At 39.8% G+C, this 17,758-nt stretch overlaps 1 protein-coding gene across 1 annotated transcript in view; it reads left to right on the top strand.

Annotated features, from left to right (window-relative positions):
- ADCYAP1R1 (ADCYAP receptor type I) overlaps positions 1–17,758 on the top strand; it is a 134,142-nt gene that overhangs the window by 65,469 nt on the left and 50,915 nt on the right. The window contains exon 5 of the mRNA XM_051612366.1: positions 17,324–17,431. Within this exon, the coding sequence (XP_051468326.1) occupies positions 17,324–17,431 (108 nt within the window). The remainder of the gene's footprint in view (positions 1–17,323; positions 17,432–17,758) is intronic.

Genomic DNA, 17,758 nt, shown 5'->3' with positions numbered 1-17,758 from the left:
TCCCTGCTCATTGCAGAAGGGGTTGGACTAGATGACCTTTAAAGATCCCTTTCAACTCAAGCTATTCTATGATTCTATGAATCCTACTGGAAAGAGTAAGACATCTCCAGAGAAGCAGTCATGTTTCCTAAGAGAGTCTTCTGAAAAAATAAAGGAAAACTTGTTTGCTGCAGGATGTTGATGAACCTATGAAAAAAATGTCTTTTTTTTTAAATTCTAGAGATAGAGGAAAGAATGTAGATTACTAACATTAAGTATTCTGAACACTGACTAGCAGAGACATGTGTGTTTATTTTTAACAGAGCAGCTACAGGATACTGTACACACATCCACAGAGTTTGGTTGTATCAATCACATCACCCAAAGGCAAGGAAAGGACAATATAGCAATAATTTATTATCTCAGCTTAAGTTCATAAAACCCTCGAAGGAAGCAGAAGATACTGATACATATGCTAATAGCTAATAAAGACAAAACAAAAACTGTTGATCTTTTCTATAATTCCTCAGGGCTGGGCTTCAGTTGCTAATGAATTCATAAACTGCAGGCAGTGAATATAACGGGATCCACCAATACAGTAGGATTCTTGGCTGTGTTGAGGGTGTATTTTTTCACCCTAATATCACGAAGGATCAGTACTATATCTGCTGATTCTCATTCTACCCTACAACGGGTCCCCATAAGTCATGACATTTCCTGTTGCTGCCAAAACCAATCAGGATCCTTGCTTGTTCCTTTTTCTGTGTCTGTGCTGGGAAGAGACACAAAAGGGAACAGAGACACTAGAGCAAAGACACAGCATGTGACACTGGTATTTCATCCCCTGACAGAGCTATGAACCTGGGAAAAGCAGAAAGCTTTTCCAAGAGAAGTATTTGTGGAGAGCAATGCTCCAGCCTGGGACCTACTGTGGGAAAGTATGACCAGACTCCCCCTTTTACTTACACATGAAGATTGTGGTCATTCAGTGGGTCACTTGCATGAAACGACAATGAGAGTTATCAAGCATCGTGTGGTGTCCCTCTGTTTCTGCTTTGCTTCTATTCAATCCTTCATTCAGCCTCTCGTCAGAGGTAGATTTATTAGGCCTAGAAGTGACACAGCCCAGCAAGTGAACTGGTTGGACCATGTTTTCTAGGATACCAAGGGACATTTGTGACCCTACTATGAAGTTGGTATTGTGTGAACTTCCTAGATTATTCCTCTGTACCTTAATATGAAGACGAGAACAATATCAGGTCAGGGTGGGGTTTGTTGGGGTTTTTTTGCTTGTTGTGATTTTCTTTTTATTTGTTTGTTTGCTTTTTTGCATGGAGACAGCATGGAGTTTTTTCTCATGGATCTTTAGGTTTCTATGCCATAGGTATTTTAAATTTGGTATTGTCCCAAAGCTGCCTTCACCATCAATGGAAAGAAGTTGGCTTTTTTAGGGAATGACTCATCAGATCTATTCAAGTACCTGCTTTCAGATGAGAGACATTGTTCTCTAGGATTGCCTCTTTCCATCTATAACTGCAAAAATGTTGATAGTTATTCAGATTAATATGCTGGTGATTGGTCAGCTGAATCTCACTCTGGTAATCACATTTGCTAGTTGCTGCTTGCTGTGTTCATGGGAATGGTTGCCTGGATTAGACCACTAATGGGAGAACAGTAAACATGCTGGGAACAAGAAGAGGTTAGAAGCAACTCCAATGAATTTCCATTACTAACTTCAGTTGAAAGATTTTCTGTACCCTCTTAAGAATCACTTCATTTTCACCAGTGCTCACCAGGCTTCTAGAGGGAAACTCTGATATACCAGATTTTGTATATTTAGTATCACTTCTTTTGGTATCTGCATGTGTTGTAGTATCACCTGGAAAGTTCTAGTCATGGATCAAGTGTTGTTAGACCAAAGACTCAAGAGAGGCTTCTTAGCCTGCTCTTTACCATGAAGTGTTTTCTCTAATCAGGCTTTACCAAGCACTGATATCCTCACATGGGTGACCCATGCCTAAAATTGCCCAGTTTCATTTCTTACTTCAGCTTATTCTTATTTTCATCCACTACCTCTTAATATAACTTACAAACTTAAGCCAAGAACTTCATTACAGGAAACTGCCTACTCAATAATATATGCAATTGAATAAGCATAACAATTTGGTCTCCTGACAGATTGTTCATATTGATTTTTCCTCAGCAAAATAAAGCTGAAGAACAGCCAGTTAAATCATCTTCAGACAGAAGAGCAAGTTATAGTCTTATAACAAGTTATTAACTGCTCCTTTAACTAAGCAGTAGAAAAATATCTGTATATACTTCTCTCATCACAACAAAAATGAGACAATTCAGTTTTACTTAACTTCAAAAGCAGAACTGCATAATAATATCTTAAAGATCAACTCCCTGAGCCCTTACTAAGCCCTGTTTTATTTCCACAATGTTCTTTACATTTCTTCTTCATTAGACATTAGCTATGCTCTCTCTTATGTTGAAAATTACAGTGGATCAGATTTGATCTCCTCTGCTGGATGATGAAGAGATTTAGAAAGTGGAGACCACTCTGTGGTGTCTGCTGAACTTCATGGCCTCTTCCATCACTGGAAGAGCAAGAGAGCAGGAGCTGCATGTCCAATACTTTTTTTTTTTCTTTTCTGGGCAAGGGAGAATGGAGTGTGTCCAGAGCATGGACAGAGAGCTACCAAGCTGGTGAAAGGTCTAGAGAACAAGACATATGATGGGTTGCTGAGGGAACTGAGGATGTTGAGTTTGGAGAAGAGGAGGCTGAAGGGAGACCTCATAGCCCTCTACAACTACCTGAAAGAAGGTTGTAAATTATGACAGGACCAGAAGAAATTGTCTGACCTTGTGGCAGGGGAGGTTTAGATTAGATACTAGGAAGAATTTCTATACTGAAAGAGTGGTCAGGCACTGTAATAGTCTGTCCAGGGAGGTGGTGGAGTCACCATCACTGGAGGTATTCAAGAAACAGGTAGATGTGGCACTTCAGGGCATGCTCTAGTGGCCTGGGTTGTAGGGGTTTTTCTGGGTATGTTTTGGTTGTTTGTGTTTTGGTTTTTTTTTTGTGTGTGTGTTAATTGTTGGACTCAGTGATCTCAGAGGTCCTTTCCAACCATGATGACTGTGATTCAGTGATTCTGTGATGGGGGTGGGGAAAGGGAGATCCTTGGTTTCTCCCAAGAGTTGCTAGCAAGCACTGCTGACTCAGAAAATGCTGGTAATTTGCTTCTAGCAAAAAGGAGGAAAAGAAAGTGTGCAATTCCTTTCCCAAATTCCTCCCATGAAACAGAAGGAACAGGAAACGAAAAGAGGAAAGGTCTCTCATTTTCATGCAGTTTTCCAGCTTAAGAAATGAAACAAAAAAGAAGTCTTCTTATGTGGTTTTGTTGCGGGTTTTTTTGGAGGTCATAAACCTTAATATGTTGAAATGTTTCATTCCAGAGAGAAGAATTTTGCATGTTATACTAGAAAAAAAATGAGCTTGAGCTCTGCTGCTGGTAGGCTTCCCTGGTGGAGATTTAATTTAGTAACATGAATTCCACCACAGAAGTAGGTTATTCTGTGGGGCAGGAATAATGCTGGCTGAGAGCAGAATGTTAGCTAAAAAAATACATATATATATATAAAAAAAAGAAAAGAAAAAAAAAAAAAAGAGGAAAGAAGATCCAGCCTATGTTTATTCTATATATTTTAAGGTAATTTGCTGTTTTTCAAATACGTGCATTATTCCTGCAAGAGAGTTGGAAAGGAATAGAGTTGAGCAGAGTTGTCATCCAGACTTTAGATTGATCCCAGTTAAAAGAAATGTTTTTTCTTCTTCTTTTTATTTCTGAATTTTGTTCCTGGATGCCAGGAAGACTTGTGATGTTGCCAGCTTGATGAATACATAGTGTCTTATAAATGTTTTACAAAGTTGAAGTAATTGCCTCTTTTCCTTTTAACATGGGTAGTTTGGAGCCTCAAGCTCCAAACAGACTCACCTCCCATCTAATGATATATTTATAGAATCATAGAATCATACAGTTGTTAGAGTTAGAAGGGATCTTAAAGATCATCTAGATCCAACCCTCCTGCATGGGCAGGGACACCTCCCACCATTCCAGGCTGCTCGAAGCCCCATCCAACCTGCCCTTCAACACTGCCAGGGATGGGGCAGCCACAGCTTTTCTGGGCAACCTGTTCCAGTGTCTCACCACCCTCACAAGAAAGAATTTCCTCCTTATGTCTAACCTGAATCTCCTCTCTTCTGATCTCTAACTTAAATCTCTCCTCTTCCAGTTTAAACCATTACCGCTTGTCCTATCACTGCCTTCTCTGGTGAAAAGCCCCTCCCCAGCTTTTCTACAGCCCCTTCAGGCACTGGAAGGTGCTCTAAGGTCTCCCTGGAGCCTTCTCCAGGCTGAACAGCCCCAACTCTCCCAGCCTGTCTCCACAGCAGAGCTGCTCCAGCCCTGGAATCATCTTCATGGCCCTTTTCTGGACTTGCTCCAGGAGCTTCATGTCTTTCTTCTCTTGGTGGCTTCAGAGCTGGACCCAGCTTGTTTTCTGAAAAGATTGGTGAGAAATCACACTCTTAAGATGCTGATAATTTGGAGAAGAAACACCCCTTTCACCAAACAGAAGTGCAGCAAATGTCCCGGGACAGCACCAGGGACAGCTCCTGCTGCCCTCCCGCGGGAATCCTGAGCCCTCCCTTCCCAGCCCCTCCACTCCTGAATCCAACAGGCACTTTGGTGTCTCAGTACAGAGAACTGTACTTAGCTCTGTACTTAGGGGGAAATGGCCTCCTTGGGGAACAGTTGCATCGCTGGATGTCAGACATCTAGTTCATTGGCTAAATTAGTTGGCTACTCTCCCAAGGCTCCTTGTACAGTTGATAGATAAATTAAGGTGTCTTAATACACAAGCTGAGTCCCACACAAGGTGTATCCATAATCTCATAGAGTCTAGCTGCCTATTTCACTTCCTGGTGCAAGTTTTGGTTTTAGTAAACTAAGTGGGAACCCTACCCAATTAGTTTCGCCAAGTGAGGCAAGTCTGAATCTAGATGGTGCCATTTTCACCCTTCAGCTGCAGAGAGTTGGGTCCTGTGTACAAGTAACTGGATGTACTCTTCTTATTGATCCTTCTCCTTGTCTTTCTGATTACTCTTAAAAGCCATTTCAGGCTCCCTGAATGCCTGCCTCTACATAGTAGCTTGCACTTCTCATTATCAAGACATGCATTTCATGCTCACACAGTTGCTAAAATTGATTGGTTTGCCTCCTTTACAGAAAAACAAATCAAAGCAAGCACAGTGAAGCAAAGCAACTAGAAATCACAACCAAAACAAAAGGCAAGGCTAGAATAACTCCTAAATTATGAATGAGTGAGAAGCTGCAGGTACTATAATTGAGAGAGAAACCAGAATCTGTGTGAAAAAAATTGCCAGAAATAGAAGTTGATGCACAATGAAATGCTTTAGAAGAGAAAAAATATTATTAGAGTATTAGTGTAACAAGAGTATGCCCAAACCATGTGACAAGAGCAAAGCCAAACTGAAATAATGGCCACAAACAATTAATTAAAATGCACCGTCGTTTATATTTTAAGAACATATCTCATCTTTGTTCCCAAGACATGAAAGCATTTGACTTTGCTTCAGGTTTTGGTCCTACAGCCAAATGATTAAATTACTTAAAACTGAATCCATTGTTATCCTAATTCAATAAAGTAGAACAACATTAAATACAGTACTCCCAGTCAGTGGAGCTCTTTCACAATTGTGCTCATACAGGCTACACCAACAGCACTGATTTTATTTCCTATTATTATTCTGGATTGAAAACTTAAAAGTTCAAATGGTGTGATTACAACAGCTTATTGTTCATGTTTGCATGAAAAAGATTTCTCACTTGGGTTACAAATTGAGCATGTGCTTCCTAACTGTTCTTTTACATGTACTCTTAGCAGTTACTTTTAGGCCAGAATAACCTATCTGATCATACATGTAAATATATACCTATACTTTACACCTGTACTAATACATACTAATACTTAAAAATATCTTCTACCTCTGAATTGTACAGTAGGAGTTAATTTTCTATCTTTTAAGTCATACTACATCTGTTCATTCTCAGAATATCATGAAACATTTGTTACCATCTTTGGATATGACACTGATCCTATGAGAGTCCCTGCAAGTCAAATGATTGAAAAGACCTTTACTCTACAACTCAGGTGTGCAGAATTGTGCCCTGTAATGCACTTTTCTCACTGTTTGTTCAGGTAATAAAACTACTACAGACAATGAGAACTTCCAAACTTCCTTTTAGATAATTTGGTTAAGGTTTATTTTGCCTGGGTGCAGGGAATAACCTTTATGACCTCCACAGATCCCTGCAACCTTATTGTCTGGTTTTTTTTCCCATAATTATTCCACATTCCAATAAATACCACCAGTAAAAGAGTATTGATTATATGTTTGCAAATTTTCATATATATTTAGAACTCCTTGAGTGTGTCCAGAGAAGGGCCATGAAGATGATCAGAGGGCTGGAGCAACTCTCCTACAAAGACAGGCTGAGAGCTGGGGTGTTCAACCTAGAGAAGAGGAGGTTCCAGGGAGACCTTAGAGCACCTTCCAGTGCCTGAAGGGGCTCCAGGAAAGCTGGGGAGGGGCTTTTCACCAGAGAGGGCAGTGATAGGACAAAGGGTAATGGTTTTAAACTGAAAGAGGGGAGATCTAGGTTACACATCAAGAATAAATTCTTCACCATGAGGGTGGGAAGGTGCTGGAACAGGTTGCCCAGGGAGGTTGTGGAAGCCCCATCCCTGGAGGTTTTTAAGGCCAGGTTGGATGAGACTTCTGCAGCCTGGTCTGGTGGGAGGTGTCCCTGCTCATAGCAGGGAGGTTGGAACCTGATGATCTTTAAGGTCCCTTCTAACCCAAACAGTTCTATGATTCTGATTCTAGTTGGAACTGATGATACAGGAACTCTACCATAAATCTACCTAGTGTGATGACAACTTCAGCACTCTGTAATGACTGCTTCCCTTTTTTTGCTGTATCTTCCCAGTCTTTAGACAGAGACAGACAGATCCACCACACTTGTTCTCCGAGGATCTGATCTAAATGCAAGCAATGGGGAATTCTCTTGGGTCTAGCAGCTCAGATTTTTCACTATCACCACTGTAATTTTGGGCCTTCCTGTGTTCACATTCTATGTTTTTTGTACTTTTTCACCTAAGATGTTTCATGTATCTAAAACATCAGAAACATTTCTGACCTTTTCCTATGTCTCATAATGATATTTATGTGGGAGTTGTTTTTTGGTACTTTATGGTAGGCTGTAGGGAGATTTTGTAGTTTACTCGACACAGAGTTGTAAGCAGTGTGTGCACATTTCTTTATTCTGGATTAAGTTTGTATGGCCTCTGCCTGCTTGCCAGTGAGAGTGCTGGTCTGGGTGTGGTGGCACTGGTGGTTCCTTCCCAGTCTGTATTCCATGTCATTTCTTCCTCTTCTCTCTCTGCAAAAAAAAACCTTTCCTGGAAAAAAAATAAAAATAAAAAAATAAATAAATAAATAACTATTAGAAATTTAAACATTCACCATTCATTAGCTGGGGAATGATCATGGTTCTTGTCTATGCTTCACTAGCATCTCCTTTGTCCTTCTTCATCATGCACTTTACCTCCATTTTCATCTACTGATACCCTTCATGTTGCCTTCTCACTGACTTCAAATCGAAATCTGCCCAGATCAAGAGGTACAGCTTTATGCAGCTTTACTTTTGACAGGAAGACATTTGGTTGCTGGGACTTCACTGAATAGTAATAACATTTCCTGTAGTCTCTTTCCTACTGACCACACTATCCCAGAGGTAACCAAAACCTTGTGAAGCTGGATTGCATTTATTTGTTGGTGGTATTTTTTCTACTCTCTGAATACATTGCAGGCAGAGACAGAGAGGTTCAATAGGAGACAGGAGACAGGCTTTGTTACACTCTGACGTTGTTGCTGAATCATACCTTTGCTTCAAGAGTTGTTTTTCAGTTACTCCAAAAGCTTGAACAAAATGCAGCTTCTGTTTTCCTGCTCAGGAGTGTGAAATGCAACATGTTAAAATGCCTCTTACCAGAGTTTGAACTGACTTCTTATAACGTAGGCATTTCTTTTGTTTCCTCCACTCGATCATAGGGTCCCGTGGGCTCTAATAAGAAATTATTTGACTCACCAATAGAACAATTTCCAGGAGAGATTATGGAATTTGCACGCTGAAATAAATTAAGTTATTTAATTCAGCCATTCCTCATTCGCAGAAAATTTGAAGGAGTAAACAAGGAATAAATGGCTCTCAGGAGTCTGCACACTGGCGTCACTGCGGTTACATCAGGAATGAATTTGGCCCAAGATCTGTTATAAGTTATCTTCTACTGCAGACGTGCCTTTTCCACTGAGACAACTCTATTTATAAACAATAGAAAAGCAAGAGAGTTGGGAGCACAGGAGCCTGAGCATGGAGGGGCAGCTTCCTTCAGAGCTCTGTTCCAGCTCTTGCTCTAGAGTGTCTAGATTGCAATATCACCATCTGTTTTGTTTTGTTTAGTTTTCCAGCTGTAAAAAGAGCAGAAAACAGTCTTGCCTCCAGAGCTACCATGAAACCTAAATCATGATAATTTGTAAATTTCATTTGAGGGAACTTAATATATGTGTAGGAGAATTTCATAGAAGAATGTTTTTCTTTTGCAGTAGAACAGGTTTAAAGCCCTGAGTTTATTACTGGGAAACCTCAGTGCTCGAGAGACTTGATACCAAAGCTTCCTGTTGTCTTCTTCCATGCAAGCAAATCCTCTCTGCATTTTCAAAGGAATGCAGAGTTCAAAACACCAAAAAGAAACACTGAAAAAAATTCTGCTTTCTCTGTGTCTATGGCAACTAGTTATTCTGGTGTTCTTTACAGATGTCTTCTTCACAGGCCCATAAACCTCATCATGGGCCAAATATCACTACGCTTTGTGGGTGGCAGAAGTGACAATGAACTTTTCAGCTATACAGGTTGGAAAGATTCCTTACCTAGAGCTCCAGTTGAAAGCCAGGACTCTCTGTGAGACACAATAATACTTGTGGGGAAGAAATAAATTTCATATATTTTTTAATATATAGAATGTATAGAATATATTAAAAATACACCTTTATTTCTGTCCCACTCCTCTATCTCCACAACCAATTGTAAGCCTAGTTAATATTCTTAATTGAAACTATCCTCAAAGATCACAACTGATAGTGCTCCACCTGGTTGTCATTAATCATCACTTTTTTATGGGTAGGTTGTGTCTGTGAAGTGGAGGATCCATTCAGGTGTGCAAAGGCTGGGCTTTGTGGAAGAGGAACACATCTTTCTGGTTCTTACTCTGTTGCTTTCTTCTCAAACTCTGTCTTTACTCTGCAAACTTCAGCCAGTATTTTACTGTGTTCTTCCTAGAAATGTCTCTGAGCCCAGTCACTGAAGGCTTAAGCCTTATAGCACTGTGATGTATGCAAAGTCTTCTAGACACAGGTGGAATAACCTTCTTTTTTCCCCACCTCTCAGCTTGGAGAGTTAATGGAAGATAGAAATGACAAAGGAAAGTGCATGATCTCTTCTCCTAAGAAGGCAGAGAAGTGTATCAGAATGGTGTGGTGGTGGAGTCTGCTGCTGACAGTCATTTTGCCTGCTACCAGCAATAAAAGAAATGAGAGGTACCAGCCTGTGCCAGGCAAGGCTGCCTCCAGCAGTGCCCCGTGATCTCACATAACCCATGTCCTGAGTGATGCCAGATTATCTGCAGCTGCTGAGCTCGGCACTGCCTTGGGTTCTGGCAGCTTGTAAGTGTCATTCTGTCCTCCCACATGGAGGAATAAAATCCTTCAATTTTTGGAACAATTTTACAGAATCTTTCTTCCTCCAGAACAGCAAAGTGGTGACTTTCTCATGGATGAATAGCCAATCCTTTTTATTATTATGAAATAAAGTTTGTTGTTTTTTTTCTTTAAAAAACACTTCTCCATTTCCCAGATCATTGGCTTTTTACTCATCTGTATAATTAGACAAAGAAATGTTCCAAGGATTTTGCCAAATTGAAGTTTCCTTTTAACACTCTCCAAGCCCACCTAAGGCCAATTGGTTGGCAGCACTTAAAGGATTCTGAAGATTTTCTTGGGTGAGCTTTTCTTGGCAGGTAACAATACAAGGACAGCAGTAAGTGAGAGCTTAGAATAAATACCCTGTGAGTGTAAAGAATTAAAAAGATTTGAAGAAAAAAAGTTGATACCTCTGTGATTATGGAGAACAGCTCCTGTCATTTAAAAGCTGATCTTTGCCATGTATAAAATATTCAAGGAAAAAAAACCCAAAATTTAGTATTAGCCTTTCTTTTTGAAGTGTGTTTCACATGAGGTGTAGACAAGAACTTTTCCAGCCTCTTGAGGAGAGTAGTTCTAATTTTTGCACAAATGAGAAGGGTCTTAATTTCCTTTTCACCTCTCACACAGATCATGGTCAAACAGTGACTTGTATGTTTGTTTGGATCTACTTTTTTTCCCCACCAGTATGGTGGGAATATGGACACAGTTCTAATCTGTCATTTGTGTGGCTTTGCTCCTAAGGTGGTCGGACGGGGAACCAAAGTGCTAGAGTGATGCAGAACACCCAAGTCAGGTGAAATCCTCTCTGTTGAACTCTGGTTAAATAAAAAAAAAAGTAGCTCCCAGTTCTAAAATATACAATTTATATTTGGCAAATGCAAAGCATATGCACTTAATCTTTTGAGAGTCAAAGCCTGCTATCTTCAGCTCCTCTCTTTCTACTGTTGTGCTATAAAACTCACCATTCCAATCAAAGAAAAAAACAGTTTCTGTTTCTTTCACTTAAGTTTTTAATATAATCTAAGATTAACATGATAGATAAGAAGTGAAACATCTCAAATATTTTTTTTCCAATGGTTTCTTTTATAAAATAAGCTGGTGTTTTTAATAGTTCTTTGAAAACCATCCTGCACTTAGTACATCTTGCACCTCTGAAAATGTCATCCCATAAAACAACTCACTTTGCTGATAACGAGGTACCAGTAGAAAATGCTATCACAGTTTATGGAATTATCATGACATATAAAGAATGGATGCCAAATAGTCATAATGTTGCACAGCTTTGCACCAGAGAAAGGTAATGGAAAATATTAAGGTGGGCCAACTGTTGGTAAAGTTGAACACAGTTTATATTTCTTAACGTATAAACTGAGCTGAGTCACTTCAGCTAAATACGTGGAATTCCTCTGCTCTAATTCCAGTTCTTTTTAGCCTAAAATTAGGCTTGTCTTGGTGCCTTTTCTAAACAGTGGAAAAAAATACACATCTCTAGAAGACAATTTATCTTCGAAACCCTCTAGCAGTGCCCTCCAAGGGTGTCTGTTTTTCTTCATGCACTGTAAAAAAAATGCAGAAGAACTCAGCTCAAATTCACATATATAATGTCTACAATGTTAAGGTGAATATATTCCATGTTAGAGAATACAAGGTGCCTCCTGGTGCAGCAGCAGTAACATTTGAATAGAAGAACAAATTCTTCATGAAATAGCTAAGCCAGATGACAAGTGCTGAATAAATAGACTTTGTTGAAATAAATAAATATTATATTGGGAGCAGAAGAGGGAAGGGAAAAGCCTTTCCTTTTTCTCTGCTCAGCTTGCCCTTGTATTCTGTCTTTCATGCCTGCTTTGTGTATAAGACCTATTAAGGAAGGAATGACATTTTTTGCTTTGTACAAAATCACATATTCACTTTTCCAGCATAGAATTCCTTTAGTGGTTTTTCTCCTCTTTGTATTTTTTTTCTCGTCTTTAATAATTTTGGCATTTCAGTTGATTTTTCTTTTCTACTCTTTCATGGGCTGGACTTTCAAAAGAGACCTTTGAATCTGACAGATTTTTAAATTTGCTGCCTAAGTTGAAACACCTGCAGAATGACCATTTCTGTAACTAAAGCTCCTTTTTTCACTTCCCACCTTCGCCCAAAAGAGTCCACTGAATAAAGTCAGCAACATTTGTCAGAGATACACCATTCTCAAAGCTACAAATTCCTCTAAGTTTAGTGTAAATGGTATCCTGAGTGTAAGAAAGTTGTTAAAAGAATTAGTTCTGTGTGGAGGAGGACAGGTAGGACTCACCCACTTTACTTACCCAGGAATTACCCACTTTATCAAGAGGAGTGAGTGAGTGAGCAATGAATTAGTACACAGGGTCTTACCATCCAAAAAGCCTATCTCTGCTTTTGCACCTTCTCTTGCCAAACACTAGCAGAGATGAGAAGAAGATAGGATGCATGAGGGACAAGGTAAGGAAAAGGGAAGATGTTGTGGATACTGTTCTAGAGAGTTTAAATGAAGGTATTGCAGCAGAGACACCATGAGAAACCAGGTCACAAATCTGTAGAAAAAGAACAGTTTGTACATAGTCCTGGTGACACAGTGACTCTGTGTTAGTAGCAAATAACAGCCTCTGTCCTTAGTGGATTTAAAGTGAAATAATTTCCTTGAACTCAGTGAACTTCAGCTTTGGGACTGCCCAAAATCGGGTTTTATATCTAGACGTTATAAAAACTGTGACTCTCAAGGCACCCTTAGACAGAGGAGAAAAAGAATATGAAGGGACACAATTTCAGAAGAGCTGTTTACTACTGCTGTTCTGGCAGCATAGTTTGCTTTGTTGGGTTTTTTCCTTTTTTTTTTTTCTCCTGGTGCTTGTCCAGACATCTCAGGTGAGAAGCCTCTCAGCTGCGAGGAGTAGCAGGTAAAGAGAAAACATTTTGCTCCAAGAGGCTTAATTTGAAGCAAAAGTCAGGAACAAGGCTTGGATGAGCCTTCAAGGAAGGAGGATAAGCTGAATGGTTTTAGCACTAGGTATAATTTAAAATTACATCAGAAGTTCTGCAATGATCAATATCCACACTTTCCACCTTTGGACTTTCTCTGAAAGTGCAATCCTTCTTCAGTGACCCCCAGGTCAGTTCCATTCTTAGGTATATGAGGCACCCCCTCAGCTTCAACAACATTGAATTGAAACTCAAGTGTCAGGGGCTTCATATGAAATTAATATAAAATCCATGTTGTGCTTTAGCTGAAATCAGGACTGTGTTTTGAAATAACATTTCACAAGAACATTGCAGGGTGGATCCTGCCTCAGGGATCTTGCAGTCTAAACATGAGTTTTATCTCACTCTTGCAAGGAGAAGCTTGAGACAGAGATATAGGTATTGACCATGTAGCTTTTCATGAGCAGCCACTGTGGTTTGCCTTTTGGTTTGAATTGCCCAGGAGCTGCACAGCTGCTCTGACACCATTCACAGCCTGCAGTTACGTGTCCCAGCTCTCAGCTGGTCTCCTGTGCTCAGGATCAGAAAGGGAGGCTGCATAGCCACTGCTCAGCCCTCTGCCCAAGTTGGTTCATATCTGCTCCAAAAGACCACATAGACCCTCTGGGGAATACAAGATTCAGCCACTGAATAGGCAGCTGTCTAAGCTAAGGTGGTTCTTAACCTTGCTCTACTTAGTGTAGTCAGTGGAGAGATGGAAATACACCTATAGCCTGAGTCACCTCCACCACCTTGACATGGGACTATCCCTATCTGGAAAGTCTCTCTAGAGAGGAAATTTTGCTTAGATGAATGAGGGTAAAAGGGTAATCTTAGCCATCTCAAGTTAAAAATGACTGTTTTTTTTTCCTCAAAAGTCAGTAACAAGGGATGGGGGCTCCCAAAAGATCCTCCATTCCATCAGAGAGGAGATGATTAGCTGAATAAGATGAAGCACTCTTCTGCCCATGCTACAAAGAAGGCATAAGTACTTACCCGAGATCAAACGTCAAGCTTTACACCCCTTATGTTAGCTGAGATGAAGCTCACAAAGTTTACCAAAATGGGTTTCAGCCTGCAGGCTGCAGGGCAGATGTGGGGAGGGAAGGCAGAGTTTGTGCTTTCTACCAGGTGCCTTCTCAAGACCATCTCTTAGTAAGACCACCACTTTTCATCCTGTCCCACATGAAATCTTATTCTTTCAAACAATCTGTTGTTACTACTGATTTCTAGCATTCTAAGAACCATGAAAAACTGCCTACCTGAAGCTGCACCTTGCTGCTTGCAGTGTCTGAGTGATGTCTTTCAAAGCTAGCCTGGCTACTCTTCCATCCCATGGTGATGGAGACATGCCATCAGAGCCAGAGGAGAACCCTGCTGTGCAGTTTCACACTCAAGTCACATTGATTTCCGTGGGCAGATTTCCCCCAGCAGGAGCTGCTGGCTCCATCAGGGTTTACAAATGTGAGGAGATTGTGCACACCAGTCTTTATTCCATTTAATTTGTTGTCATTTTTTTCTTTGCTCTTCTAAATTGTAAGTATGTTTTTCCAGGCAGGATCAGGCAATATTTTAATCGATGAGGAATTCCTTCCACTCTCCATCACCCACCTATTTTAGTAACTAAGACTAATTACTGGATTGTCAGCTTCTCTATCCCTCACTTCTAATATCAGCACATCAGTGCTTTCTAGCATGGTGAACTTACAATTTCTTTTAAAATGATTCTGTTGCACAGTATTACCATAAAAACCAGCCACCTGCTGTGACTGAATTTGATACACAGTGCTATGAGTTATTTATTCCATATCTACACTTCCTTTTCTGCAGTATGAGGATTATCTTCCATTTCTGTACATTGGTTTGCAGTATCTATTGCTATCCCAGTGTTTGGAAAACAATTAATGTTGAAGTGATAGTAAGAATTAAGAAAGTTTTCCCTATTCCTATCAGACCCATTAGTTTAGGTGACCAAGGCTAGCAAGTGTTTTAAACTGAAAGAGGGGAGATTTAGGTTAGACATCAGGAAGAAATTCTTCACCATGAGGGCAGGAAGGCACTGGAACAGGTTGCCCAGGGAGGTTGTGGAAGCCCCTTCCCTGGAGGTGTTCAAGGCCAGGTTGGATGAGGCTTGTGCAGCCTGGTCTGGGGGGAGGTGTCCCTGCTCATGGCAGGGAGGTTGGAACTTGATGATCTTGAAGGTCCCTTCCAACCTTCACCATTCTATGATTCTATGATTCTATGTGGTTTTTAGAAGATGTCATTTGCCACTTTTATGGTTTGTAACACTTTCTGTAAGCAAATGTCTCATTACCATGAATATTTACGCATTCCTTGCTCTTATATAAAGTCCCATAAATGAGGGAACTATAAACCTATTGCTACTTACTTTCAGATTTACATGGTAAATACAGCTCCTCCTGCATTGACAGACACTAAGTATCAAAGAGAGTAAAATCTAATAGTGCTCAATGTGGTCTTGATTTCCATCTTTACTAAGCTGGCTGTATCACAAAGCTTTTCAAACCTCAGTTTTTGAGACTTTTGGAGATGTTCTAGTGGATGCCAGTGCTTGTATAATGAGATCCTCATCTGGAAAAGAAAACAACCTGGGGTAGGAGTGGAAGAAAGAAAAAAGGGGAGGGAAATGTAAAAGGTTCTTCTTTTTTTCTTCTTTTTTTTTTTTTTTTTTTTCCAGCTCATGCAGTGATTTAATGAGCATTTTTGCAGTAATACTGTATTCTGGTGCATCTGGCAAATCTTGACAGATTTTTAGCTAATAAGGTCGGGATTTTATAGGGTTATTAATTTATATTATGTGATCTGATGCTGCATCCTTTAATTCAAATGAATTATTATCTGCTGCTGATCATATGCCATAATTATAACAGTGTTCTTTGATGCTGACCTAATTCTTCAAACACTGTGTCACTCAGAACTGCCCTACTCACCACAGATGGCAGTATCAGGCTTATATCTGGGGAGAAAACATAGGGCTTGGTTCCCTGCCACTGAAGATGATGGAGAAAATACACCAAGTCCAGCCCTGTGTGCAAACATTCTCCTCTGATGGAAATCTGCTACTATTACCAAAGCTGATAAAGTCCACACTGGTTTTGCAAGCTGATCACCCAAACTTCATTATATTGTACTTGTGGCAGGGTGGAAGTATTATCTTATGAAGATCTTCCTTTTCCTGGGACATCATGACATAACACCACTTTAAAAATCATTAAGCTTGTGGCTTTTAACTGTTGATAAGATTATGTGCTTGATCTCAACATCAAACACAAATAAGTAGTGAAGCTGTTTAGATTTAGTTATTCTTTCTTTTCCTGCTGAGGGAGATGATGATCTTCTTTTGAGATTCCTTCACTAAGTCATTTTGGTTTTTGACATTAGTAGGAAATTTTAGAGGTTGCTCTGAGTTAAGTCTTCTAGGTTTATGAGCTAATGAAAAGGTGGTTTACAAAATTACAGAGGGCTTATGCTTCTTGAAAGCCAGTCATAGTTTGTCATGTGTCTGGCACAGTGATCAGAAGGAAGCAGGAACTAAACCCCTTTATTATATTCACCATAGCATAATGGACCTGAATTGTTCCCATAGTCTAAGAGAAGATGACTCCCATCCACAATCCCATCATCTCCTCTCTCTGTATGCATGTAACAGGAGGTTGGTTCTTCACCACTTAGATCTTTAGTTCAAAGCTTGTTACCTGAAGCTGAATCTCTGAAGAGTTGTTCAAGGACTGACTCCGTCTTTAGCTTATACAAGAAATAATTACAGGTCAAAATCATCCTTTTGACATTGTGAGTTTATATTCTTCAGAGCAAAAAACTGCAATACAGGTAGTGAATTATATTATGGCTGTTCATTAGTAGTGGAGGACATGTCTACTTCCAATATTTTTCAATAAAATTAATATCAAAGAGGTGAACTTCTCTCACTTGACCACAAAATGGGCTGTAGGATGAAGCAGAATCTGGTTTTGAGTTTCCAGTTGTCTCCCTGGGTGAAATTCAAAACTATTCCAGCACTCAACCTTTGGCAAAGATTAGAGACAACAAGAATTTATAGAATTTAAGTCAAATATACCTAAAGATTTGACTCAGCAATAATGGAAGAGGATTAAATTATACTAAAAGATAGCAATATGCTCAAGAGAAAAATTGTTTCTAATGTCTGTTGAAGTCATTTAACTGGAACTAAGAAATGTCATCTTCTAGGATTGAGTCTGGTCATTGTGCTATGAAGCTACATGTTTCATGCTGTTGTTATGAGTGAAATGTATGTTATTCCAGGAAAGCCTATTGCAAAATGAATGTTGATTATTCTAAATAGGTGCAGTTTTATGGTTAGAAGAAAGAACCAACTCAAACGTGCCATAAGAGTGTGACAAATGGAATGGATTTCCACCACTGATTTATTTTCTCTCTCCTTCTCTTTTATAGGTTGCCCAGGAATGTGGGACAATATTACATGCTGGAAACCTGCAAGTGTGGGTGAAATCGTCTTTGTCAAGTGTCCTGCACTGTTTAGATTTATCATCTCTGAAGATGGTAAAGTCTTTTCTCTTTCTTCTTTGCCTCTGTCTGGTAAAGTTGCATGGCCAGCATGAGTATAGAACCTCACTTAGGTACTTAATGGAAAGGGAAACCCAAAACTCTTCAGAGGTCTGGAGTTGAGCTTCAGTGTCAAAAAAAATACTGTAGGAAACAGTAGAATATAACAGAAAATATAGGTTAGGGGTGGACCTACTGGAAAGCAGTTCTGAGGAGAAGGATTTGGGAGTCCAGAGAAGAGTCAGTGAGAATTAAGGATGCTTGGAGAGATGCTGAAGCTCCTTCATGCTTTTTTTGTGGTCTGTAGAAATGAGACACACCATC

This window comes from Apus apus, chromosome 2 (genome assembly GCF_020740795.1).
Source record: "Apus apus isolate bApuApu2 chromosome 2, bApuApu2.pri.cur, whole genome shotgun sequence".
NCBI lineage: Eukaryota > Metazoa > Chordata > Aves > Apodiformes > Apodidae > Apus > Apus apus.
Note: the sequence above shows the minus strand (reverse complement) of the source record. Positions and strands in the feature narration are given on the sequence as shown.